The 12,390-nt window shown below is 46.4% G+C and overlaps 1 protein-coding gene across 1 annotated transcript; it reads right to left on the bottom strand.

Annotated features, from left to right (window-relative positions):
• Positions 1-6,978: 6,978 nt before the first annotated feature.
• LOC133884055 (serine/threonine-protein phosphatase 7 long form homolog) lies at positions 6,979-11,902 on the bottom strand. The gene is made up of 5 exons (XM_062323449.1): positions 11,844-11,902; positions 10,938-11,714; positions 10,629-10,872; positions 7,546-7,603; positions 6,979-7,154 (listed from the first exon to the last, which is right to left on the bottom strand). Exons 1-5 carry the CDS (start codon positions 11,900-11,902, stop codon positions 6,979-6,981), a joined length of 1,314 nt encoding a protein of 437 aa, XP_062179433.1.
• Between the last annotated feature and the right edge of the window lie 488 nt (positions 11,903-12,390).

Genomic DNA, 12,390 nt, shown 5'->3' with positions numbered 1-12,390 from the left:
GCTTATCTTGTGGCCAAGGGTTATACCCAAAAAAGGTGAAGAATTCTTTTATACATATTTATCAATCGCTAGACTAACCATGATAAGAGTACTACTTTTCTTGACTACCTCACATAGTCTTCTCGTTCATTAAATGGACATTAAAACTACTTTCCTTAATAGAGAGTTGGATGAGGAAATTTATATGGATTAACCTGATGGGTTGTAGTAGAAGGTCAGGAGGACATGGTATATAAGCTATTGAAATTTTTGTATGGCCTCAAACAAGCTACTAAGCAATGGCATGAGAAATTTGAGAGAACTTTAACATCTGCAGGCTTTGCAGTTAATGAAGCAGATAAATGTGTGTATTATAGTCATGGCGGGGGTGAGGGAGTTATTTTGTGCTTGTATGTTGATATCATACTGATTTTTGGGATACTTGATGTGATCAATGAGGTTAAATTAAATCTGTCTAAAAATTTTGATATGAAAGATCTGAGAGAGGCTGATATGATACTAAACATGAAGTTGATCAGAGGTGAGAATGGGACTGCACTTTCGTAATCCCATTACATGGAAAAAAATCTTGAGCCACTTTGGCTACATGGACAGCAAGATCACTCCAACACCTTATGACCCTATCTCAATACTTCATAAGAATACAATGATTGCTAGAGATCAGTTGAGATACTCCCAGATAATCAGACCACTCATGTACCTAGCCAGTGCTACAATGCCTGATATCTCATTTGTTGTGAGCAAACTGAGCTGGTTTACTTTAGACCGGGTGATGATCATTAGCGTGCGCTTGAGTGAGTCATGAGCTACTTGTTAGGTACTATGAATTATGGACTTTACTATATTGGTACCGATCAGTACTGTAGGGTTATAGTGATTCAAATTGGATATCCGATATTGATGAGGTCAAGGTCACAATTGGATATGTATTCATTCTTAGCGGTGCTACTGTCTTATGGAGGTCTTACAAACATACCCCATATTGACATGGTCACCAATGGAAGCATAACTCACAACGTTAGATAGAGCTACTATTGAGGCAGAATGGTTGTGTGAGCTCTTGATGGATTTGCCAGTGGTTGAAAACTAATACCGATTATCCTTATAAACTATGATAATCAAACAATTATTGTTAAAGTGAACCGTTCTAAAGACAATATAGAATCCTTAAGACATATAAAGAAACGATTGAAATCTATCATAAAACTGAGAAACTCTAGAGTGGTAGCGTTAGATTATATCCAAATGGCTAAAAATCTGACAGCTCAATTTACAAAGGGATTATCACGAAAAGTGATAGATAATGCATCGAAGGAGATGTGTATGAGACCCATATGAGTTATACCATAGTGGTAACCCAACCTATGTGATAGGAAATCCCGTGAATTAGGTTATGGGAAGAACAAGCTATTGGTTAACTGAAGGAGAGTACCACACTATCCACTCGAGTAAAGATACAACACTCCCAAAATCTGTAAGGCAGGTTGACTATTGCCTTAATGTGTTTTGTTGACTTTAATTAGCGAATATGCTACCCTAGAGGGCATTCTTGAAAGAACACACCTATATGAGTCTGGCTATTGTCACAACCTATGAGACTTGAGTGATCTCTAATAAACCCATGACGAAACCAAGGATTACGACTTATATACTCCACCCGAGGGGTAGCCTACTAGTAGCTAAGTATCAGTTATAACTTTCAGCGAAACTTGTTTGCACAAAACTTGCAATTCAAGGCATAGTCTATTGTCCAAGTTGTGAATGAATGTAGCTTAATGCTCTAGGTGGATGTTCAATCCTAACAGGTCTCCATCGAAATATTGGTATATCAAACAGTATTAAGAAAAGACAAATCTCCATGGGACTTTGAGATCTAGTGAGGGATTGTTAGATATATGAGCTTAGACCACTATATTTGAGTAATTCCAAATAAACTAGATGGAGGTGGGTATGTATCTTTTGGTCCCATCTTGCTAGTGGAGGTGGAGAGAGACCAACTTATAACGAATTCTCTCCTTCCTCCACTTAGCATGTGTGGATGAGAGGATTAGAAGAACCTACACACGCACTCACTCACCTCGCCACGCTAGGCCAAGCCGGGGCTGGGGTGGGGGTGGAGAGCGCGGGCACACGACACCTGTTTGAATGGTCCACTAAAATCGGATCTAGTTGCTTGCGCAGGTGCAACATCCTTTTGTAATTTTATTCTTTTACGGTGTGGGCAAACAGATAAATATATAAAAATCATGTCGGTTAAGAATCCGATCGTGGCACATAATAGAGTCCGATCATGACGAGTCTTAGTCATGCAATTCTCCCTCTATATGTATCTGCTAATCACCGCCACAAAGCATATACGTAATTAGGGTTTTGCCTATTTTCTCTTTGCTGTGCTGCCACATATAGTCTATTGCATCCCGCCATGCTGCGTATGCAATGACGAACAAGAGAGCATGATGCGCGTTTACCCGATCTTCTGAAGGTAATAGATAAGTCGATTATTGGAGTTTCGACATTGATGATCCAAAGGCTCTGATCAGAACAGATCAAGAACCCTCGCAACCACTACACCACTACTCCGTGGTTGTCAACCGTGCAAGACGCGGCTGATCTCGCCAAGAAGGCTTTTCCTGCAAGCGAATCGAGAACACAAGCAAGAACAAGTAGATGCAATCTGAATATTGCTAATTATCAATGAAGCACTTGAGTTTGGGGTTCAACAAACCGATAAACGACGAAACTGTATTAAACAGAATAATCTAAGCTAAACCTAACCTTAAACTACGACAACTACTATGTATATATAGGGGGGCGTGAGGAGGTCGATCTAGGGTTGTGCAACTGTGGAGAGAGGCGTGCACAACCTAGACTCCGACTTCGACACGATTACAAAACCTGGCAGGGTTCAAAACGGTAACGCAAGTCCTTATTCCTTTGACTCTGACTAAACTATAAGGAATATTTGGTCGAGCTCATATCCATTGGAAAGGGCTCGTCATAAGCTTTCTAAAATGTCCAAGATTGCCTAAAACGAAGTCGACTTTGACCACGATCACGAACACGACTAGAGCTCAGCCTTGAGTTCGAGTAGACTTGGCCTTCGAGGAGTGACGTTCGAGTAAGGTTGTGATGCTTCTCCCACGTTCCTATGCAACAAAACATCACAAGAATTTAGTAGTAATCAATCCAAGGAAACATGAACAGCAAGGAACGAGTTCATCTGGTGGTCTAATTGTCGTGCACGTGTTCTTGTAATTGGACCTTGTATGATTTGAGGATTATTGGTGGTATTGATCGTATCCAAAGGAGCCATGGCCTCATCAGAGCAGATCTTCAAAACCCGTCGCTTTGGGGATCTTAAACTGAGAGAGGACGAATAAGGTTTTTAGGAAGCGCTCAGTTCGACTATTCACGATCTGCTTTCTCTACATCATCACAATTTGCTTCTCGGAAAACTAGTCAGAATCCTTCTCAGAAAACTAGTTGGATCTGATCGGGGCTCGTCGGAGCTTATTCTGTAGCTAGTCGGAGCTTGTTGTTTGCATTTATTTCTGTTCATGTTATATTTAAAAATTGAATTAAATTAAATTTAAAAGTGCTATTTTTCCAACAGAAATTCCTCATTTTCCCTCCATGATGCAGTGTTGTTGACACTAGAATTATTATTTCTGTTTTTGGCAGCTCGATTACACGTTCATTGTTAACTACTGCAGAGTTCGATCTCCCTGAGTGCACGTTTATGGATGTTGAATGGCAACAACTGTCGATGTTCATTGGGGCCATGAGGAAATGGCACCAGATCACACTATAAATCATACGTTCTGGAAGTACATGCATGTCGTCTTTCAGTGTCTAGATGAATGTGCACACTTGGTTGCTTTCGCCTTCTACAAACATTAAGGGTAAAATATACAACGTTGGAAGACACACCACAGGACAGATGAGTGAAACTGGAGCAACTACAAGGATGTAAGCTTCAAGATTGGACAAGTGCCACCCATACTTCAGAGTTCAGACAGTGACATCCTAATCTGCATTTTTTTTTCTGAATTCTGAATGCTTCCAGGGTTTCTCTGGCTACTGATACATTTCTTGTGCAGCTAATTGTCTTTTCCAATTCAATCCATTACTACAAGTAGCTGTAGCTACATTCAGAACCACATTGAAGCTAAATATTCTGCAGTGTTGAACAACATTCCAAGTGTTGTATGGAAATTAGAATAAAAAAAGGCGAACGAAAGAACCTAACATTGTGTACTCTCCGACTTTCTCCTCGACACCTCGTCCTGGCCTCGTCGACTCCAGCATGTGTTCCTGTTGCTGCTTTGGGCGATCTGGAAGCGGCGGAACTAGATGGTCTTTGATCGTGTGCATCTTTCTGTAGACCACCTGGCACTTTGGGTCAGCCGTGCCCAGCCAACAGATAACTCGTCTCTTGCTACGTCCTGTTGTACCAACCTGATACATGTAATAGGCTGAGACACACCCAATATACGTGTCTATATCAGAAAATGGAGTAAAAGAATTCATGTGGCCGCCTTAAATTTAATTTAACAATTTCTTAGGCCCTTGCCTTGAGTAGAAACCATCTAAATTGTTTTTGATAAAACATGCAGGTGCGCAACCATTCATTACGAAGGTTTTCTTTTTCTTTTTTCAAACGAAGCGATTCCTCAGCTAGCAAAGTCACCAAGGGAACTACTTATCAAGAAACAGACTTTATATAGATGAGAGGAAACTACTTAAACTTCCAGTCGCAAAACAACCTAGCATCTCTAACTCATTCCCTTGCCCTCTTCATGCAACGTTTGGTTGTGTTGCCTATCTTTGCAGGTCGATGTCCTACTTGGTCTGGAAGGAAACTTGTACGACATTACTCATTTCATAATATACGCCGATTTCTCTTCTTCCAAACGCTCCACGATCCACTGCGTGTCCACCCCACCAAAATATTCAATTCCATCAATGTGTCGGACCAGACCAACAGAGCCTTTCAGCCGTTCCGGAAACAGGGGCTGATCCGGCCGGGATGAGCATCGGGGTCGCCTCCATTGCACCCCTGTTCGAAAACGAACTACGCCAACAGCAGCTGCCCCGATCGAGCTTCTTCTCAGTATCGGACACGGATGACTCGGAGCCCGAGTGCGAGTCCGACGTCAGTTGGTGCGTCAAGCTAAATAAATAGCAAACCGCTTCCCTGGTGGCCTGGTTCAGGCAATCGAGCACAATAAGGATTCCTTGTTTAAGACTACTCCATCTCTTGGGTCAGGCAATATATATGAACGTACGTGCACGTCCAAATTAAAGTACGTGAATAACTCCACACCCAAAAAACAGAGACATGGCAGCAGCCGGAGGAGGAGACGACGACGGCAGCGCAGCCCTTGCGGCGCTGCAGGAAACCCTGGTCGCGCTCGACGCCAGGTCTCCGTGGCGCGTCTGCCGGAAGAAGCTCTGCAGGAGCGACGTCAACCTGGGTCAAGCGCGCCTGCTCATCCCCTGTGCGCGCGGGGACGCCGGCGGCGCGCTCGCGGAGTCCCTCACGGCGAGGGAGATGGACCGCGTGCGAGTGCCCTTGAACCACGGCTACGGGCTTGGCGGGAAAGGGATGGAGGTGCCAGCATTCGACCGCCACGGCAACTCGTACCAGATGAGGCTCAAGTACATGGAGCACTCCAGCTCCAAGGGGTACTACCGGCTCTGCGGCGTCGGGTGGCCGCGTTTCGTGAGAGACAAACAGCTGGAGGAAGCAATGGCTGTGGCGGAAGAGATGGGGCGGGACTTGGAGGTCGAGCTGTGGGCGTTCCGCTCGCCGGAGCTGCTGCCCGAGGGCGGCGCGGTGGCCGACCACCACCCGGACGGGGCTCTAGGGATGGCGATTCTCATAAGGTATTAAGGTACGGGTTAGGGAAACCCTAGGGCGCCGAACTTGTTTATCTTATGCATATATTTTGTAATTTGCCAATTTGGTTTATATTTTCCGTGTTGGAGGTCAGTAGTTTGATCTGTAACTGAACTCAATTATGTTTCAAATAGGTAGATGTAAACATGCATGGTTTATGTGATGATATATGCTTTAAAGCATAAATATTTGATGGGGTTACTTTATTGTGTCTTCTACAAAATTCGAGTTATTAGTCTCATGACTTGTTCTGAAACCGACTTCAATACACTCGACATGTTGCAGCTGTTGGATCTTCTTTCTTATGCCTCCCGCCAGCGATGCACTGTTCATCTTCTTTCCCATCGCTCTCCTTCATCCCTACGCTCGCCCCACCCTGTCCTCGACCTCCTGTCCCATCTTCGATGTGCATTGCTTTGCCTCCACCATGGACGGCACTACCCACCGCCCTCGCTAGAGCGGTGTCGAGTGTATTCTTGCTCATTTTTCAGTCGACTGAAACGTACGAAATCGTGATAAGATAAATATAGTTTAAACTAGATTCGAAGCACATATTATGATCTGTTTAAAACACCCTCTAATTTGTATTAGCAATACCTTCTTTCGAGCATATTGAGAGGTTTCTATCGAGATGGACGGGGATTGGGGAACACCAGAGCATGTATATAGACCAACTGCACATCTGTCAGCAGTTAGCTAGATTAATCATGCACGTACATACGGAGATTTAGTAGTACGACTTAGAATGTAGAACATTGCCCACACAGATAAGTACTTCTATAGTCTATCTTTATTCACATGGTAGAGAATTTTTCCAATTAAAAAGAAAGCAAATCGCTAATAATAAAGCTATAAACACGTTTGTGTTGCACTCGGCCGTTACTCTAGCCCGTAGCCTTCTGGGTAGTGCCTCAGCGACTGCTTGATGGTGAGGCTGTCGTCGTCGAAAAGCTCGTCCTTCAAGCCGTCGGTGTCGATGTCAAAGAACAATATCACCATCCTCCCGAGGGTCCCGTACGTCCGGGTGGTCGTCGACGGACTTCTTGCCCTTGCTACAGCGCCCGTGAGCCGAACACCTACACCTTAATAAACAGCTCCTTGCACAGCTCCGCGACGTCGCGCACCACGTTGCTGTCAACCATGAACCGCTTGCACTCCGCCGCCCCGGTCTGGCGGTACAAGCCTGTGTCCTGGCACCACGCACTTGAAGTCATGCCACCGCCCTTCGCGATCGAGCATCGGCACGTCCAGCCTGCCGGTCTAGATCCATTTCATATCGGCAAGCAAAGGACCGACTCCTCCGGCCACCCACACCCGCCGTCTCGACCAACTACGCCGACGGCCTCCTTGCTCCCATAAACTAGATAGATAACACAGTTGTTTCACCGGTCTAGATCCACTTCGTGCTCCTCTTCTTCTTCCCCATCGAGCCTGAGGTCACCGGTGCAGGACGGGCGGCGCGCCGGGGGGGGGGGGGGGGGGCGGATGTGGGCACGGGGCAACGGGGGACTAGCGGCAACAGTCCAATACGGAAGCTACCGGACCGGAAAAGGGGAGGTCAGGGGAGGGTAATGCGGTGCAGAGCAGCGACACGGACTTCTACGTAGCTACAAGGTGATGTGCAACCTGATTCAACCAGGTACAGCCCGGCGCATTAGGCGATGCTTGTTTACCAGTTAGATTTGCTGCAATATTAGCACCCTGTTTTACAAAATAATATCAAAAGAATAGAAAATCCTGCTGAGCTCTTGTATTTGTACTAGGATAACCAAAATAGCAGCACTGTGGTCTCCTCTAGATCGACGTGCATATGCTTCTGCCATCAGTGCATTAGGAAGTGATGCATACCTTTACGCCGATACCACTCTAAAGCCGGCAAAAATTCGATTTTGTACAACATACGTGACCGTATTTGCTTAAATGGACAACTATTTTTCGTATTTACAATTTTAGCACATGTATTCGGCACATGGTGTGCCGAAAATGCCTTTTTCGGTACACGGTGTACCGAAAAAGGCATTTTCGGCACACCGTGTGCCGAATACGCTGTATTCGGCACACGGTGTGCCGAAAATGACTGTATTCGGCACACCGTGTGCCGAATACAACCAAAAAGCGTATTCGGCACACGGTGTGCCGAATACAGTTGGTATTCGGCACACCGTGTGCCGAAATACCTTTTTTTCTCGTACTCCTCCCATTACGTGATTTGCCTGTGTAATTTATGTAACAAAATTAAAAATTTGCTAATCTAAAATATTTTAAAATGCATGAGTAAAAAAACAGTCTTTAAGGCGACCAATAGTCTTAACAGGGTATATTCGAACATGCGCAAGATTAATAAGGTATCAGTGATCATCTTAAAATGGCAATAGAAAGTGATGATGTAGATTAACGAAATTGTCGAGGCATTGGTGGTATGAAATCGTCGTCGTCATCATCTGGAGGTATCACGATTGGAGCACGTGCTCTTGTATGGTTCGTTGAACCTTGTACCGTGTGGCTGTGGCTGGTGGAACGTCGAGGCATAGATGGCATGAAATCGTCGTCATCGTCGTCGTCCGGAGGTATCACGGTTCGAGCACGTGCTCTTGTATTGTGCGTTGAATCTTCTCCTGTGTGGCTGGTGGAATGCCGAGGCATTGGTGGCATGAAATCGTCGTCGTCATCGTCTGGAGGTATCACGATTGGAGCACGTGGTCTTGTATGGTTCGTTGAACCTTGAACCGTGTGGCTGTGGCTGGTGGAACGTCAAGGCATTGATGGTATGAAATCATCGTCATCGTCGTCGTCCGGAGGTATCACGGTTCGAGCACGTGCTCTTGTATTGTTCGTTGAACCTTCTCCTATGTGGCTGATGGAACGCCGAGGTATTGGTGGCATGAAATCGTCGTCGTCGTCGTCTTCAGGTATCGCGGTAGTAGGATGTGCTCTTGTAGTAAGAGTTGAACCTTCTCCTGTGTGGCTGGTGGAACGCCGAGGCATTAGTGGCATCAAATTTTCATCAGCTCTTGTACCCCTTGGGTTCGCTGATCTTCGTCATCTTCGACGCGAACCAGGCAGCACACCCCCGCCGAAGAGCATTTGCATTGCCAAGAGGTGTGGTATTTCTTTGTTGATTAACTCCGCGTCTTCTGGGAATGCCTAAAGCAGAAGAGGGGTATTCGAATAAAAAACAATAAGACAACTATGGTGATGAAATAGAAAATGACGAACCTGTATGTGGGATGCATACTGGTCGGGCAACATCGCCATCCTTCGTTGCCTCATACAGAAACCCAGTAAAGAAGGATGGTCGGCTAGTTCGCAAACCCTGAGGTATATTCGGCGGCGCTCATGTAATAGGGCCCTAAGGTCGTCGGTTGTTACATGTAGAAGTGGAACGGTGAACGCAGAACATGGCGGTCTTGTATTTAATTTAGACACAGCTTGGATTAGGTTGCTCTCTTTGAAGGGATCATCCTTCCCTCCACGCACAACCTGCAAGCAGGCAGTTAATGCTATATCGATCGTTGTATATGTCCATGGGAATGCAGTAGTAGAATTTCTCGCCATATTGAGATTTCCCTGCAACTTTTTTGGTCTGCACCAAAGCACGATTCGCTGGTTATTTAACAAACAATAAACATGTATGAAATGTCGAAAATGATATATACAAATACTTAATAAGTTACTGATAAATAAGTTATGTGTCATAATTAGTTAAAAAAGATTATGTAAACTAAATATAATTACTTGAACACTGAAGTGTATGGCATAGTACAAATGAGTACATAATATAGTGTATGGAATAGTACAAATGGCTCTTTAACGATGCCTACACCGCAAGAAATCCTCAGGAGTGTAAGCGTCTGGCGGGTGTGTGGCCCTCATCCCAGCCGCCTGAGCTGGCCCCTGCCATGTGTGCCCTTGGTCCTCATCTTCGTCTTCATGATGTGTTCCAACTCCGCCGAATGTGTATCCAGAACCGCTAACTCGGCCCTGCATATACCACGCTGTAGGATCGTCATGCGGGAGTGTGACCGCCGGTAGTACGTGCTCGGTGGGAGTCCGAAATGATGAAGTCCCAGCTTCCTGGTACCAGTGTGAACCCCCTGGTGCATCGGGATATTGGGGGTATTGGCCGCTCAGTAGCTCCATGAAGCTGCTCGATTGCAATGCACCAGCCCAGTCAAAATCTTTAGTGCCACTCCAGGTGGGCATCTGGTGTGTGCAGTCAATGACATCCTCGTTGTGAGTTGATAATCCTGGTGGAGTTGTCTGCGTAGCTTGAGTAGGTTGTGTGAACGGAGGGGGCTGGGAACCCAGTATGCACTCCTCAGGAGCGGGAGCTTCAGGTATCACCTCCTCGGCTCCAGCAGAAGAACGTGTCCCATGATGTGCCGCAGACGAAGGGGCCTCCCGTGAATGTGCCTCATGAGCACTGGATGAGCGCCTGCTGTGGGAGGCACGGGACGGGTCCATGGCGGGTACGTCGTATGCCCTATAACGCGGGGCGCAACCACCTAGTTCACGTATCGCGGACCAAAGGCGAGACCCTCTCGTCCTCATGTAGTCTCGGAGAGGGTGCCTATCCCTTCGCGTGGCTAACCCACTCGCTTCCCAACGGTCATGCTCCGCATGCCTATGCATTTCGATCCCCGCTTCGATCTGTTGTTGTTGAGGGTTATGTCAGTAATACGGATGACAAACTAATAAAAATCGTTATAAGTACAACATCACTTACCACCACATGTAGAAGCCGGGCACGATCTTCGGGGAAGGGTCTAGGGGCTGGCGGTACGCTGCCGCTGAGTAAGGTGGGACGCGTTCGTGATTGATACCACGCAAGGTACTCCCAGTACGAGCTATCGTCGTACTGTCCCGCAGGAACGACGACATCCACTGCACCAGACTCTATCCACCGGGTTATGTGTTCTGCATTAATCTCCGCCCAGTCGTGGGTGCTTGCGTTTCCTTGGGCACTCCTCCTGTATGTGACATAAATAGTTAAAATTTTGTAACATAAAAATGGTATCTACAGTAACACACTTACTCGTGCGCCTGACCAGCGTCTCGTGGGGGAGGTACTGGCACCAACTGACGATGACCAAACTGCCTCTGCACACGGTCAGGAGAATACACTTCTACATTGTTCATATAAAGCAGAAAACATCTAGTCATCCATAGGTCGGAGTCACGGAAACAAGATGGTGCGATGAGGCCGCTAGTCGCAATTTCGGCCACTCGTTCACTACGCCATGGATCCCACTCCACAAGATCGGCACTGAGGACATCAAGGTCACTGATCACCCAGGAGTAGTTTCCATGGTCTTGGTGGTGACTCCATCGCAGCCTGGCATGAAGCCACCTATAACCCATCGTTGGCCTCATGTCGTCGGCGACGCCGTCAGAGATGGGAACTGGATAGTAGGTCTTGCTCACCCACGGTCGACACACCGGGAGATAATCCCAGCTCCAGAGCTGTAGAAGGTGTAGGCAACCAGAAATAGATCCCATCTTTGTTGACCGTTGGGTTGCGGCACACAATCCTTTGTATGTAGCAGCCAACACAGCAGATCCCAAACTGTAATGTGTCGGCTCGTACGGACGTGATGTGAGCTCACGCGCTAACCATAAAATATGCGGAAGTACATAATCACTTGCCGTGTTGCAAAACATTATGCCTCCAAGCAAGATATACAAGTACACCTCATAATGCTGCATAGCTGTTGCCTCGTCCGCATCCGGTGGGCAAGGGCTGAACTGTGGTAGGCCATGAATCCATGACATGGAGAGCCCTACATCCTTCATGTCATAATGCATGTTAAACCTACAAGATACAGAGAATCAATGAACCATGAACAACTCTCCAACGTATAAAATGCTTTATGTAACAAATAATTACCTGCCGTGAATATAACTCTTCCACTGCTCCTTTCCTGGTGGTGGAAGTACTAACGGGGTGCCCCTTATCGGGAGCCCGGTCAGCATGGCAACGTCCCGTAAAGTAACGGTCATCTCTCCGCAAGGAAAGTGGAATGTGTGCGTCTCAGAACGCCAGCGATCGACCAGGCCTGTGAGCAGTGAGACCTCGATCGGCGGCAGTGGAGTCCTACCACCACCCTCCATGGGAGCTCCTGCCATCATAAGTGCAAACGGTAGGAGTCCGGCCTGTGCGAGGGGCTCGTGGAATCGAGGGTCTAACTCCTTAAGCTTGCGCACACTCCTGGAACGCAATGGGAGCAACTGCAAATGTATGCAATACATTTTTAGAGTAAGTACCAAGGTATTAGAGCAAATGAAATTCACGTAATATCGATGTACCTGTTGCCCTGCGAAAATCATCCTTCCCCTGTGGTTCTCGTCATACCGTAATTGAAGAAGCTCGGGAAGGTGAATGTGAGCCATGCCAATGATTTCAAGCCTCATGGTTCAATTATAAAATAAAGTAAGATAATAGCTATTACAAAATGGGTACAACACCTAATACGTTCATAACAAATTAC

The sequence above is a fragment of the Phragmites australis genome, chromosome 11, assembly GCF_958298935.1.
Source record: "Phragmites australis chromosome 11, lpPhrAust1.1, whole genome shotgun sequence".
Lineage (NCBI taxonomy): Eukaryota > Viridiplantae > Streptophyta > Magnoliopsida > Poales > Poaceae > Phragmites > Phragmites australis.
This window is presented reverse-complemented; position numbering and strand designations above follow the sequence as displayed.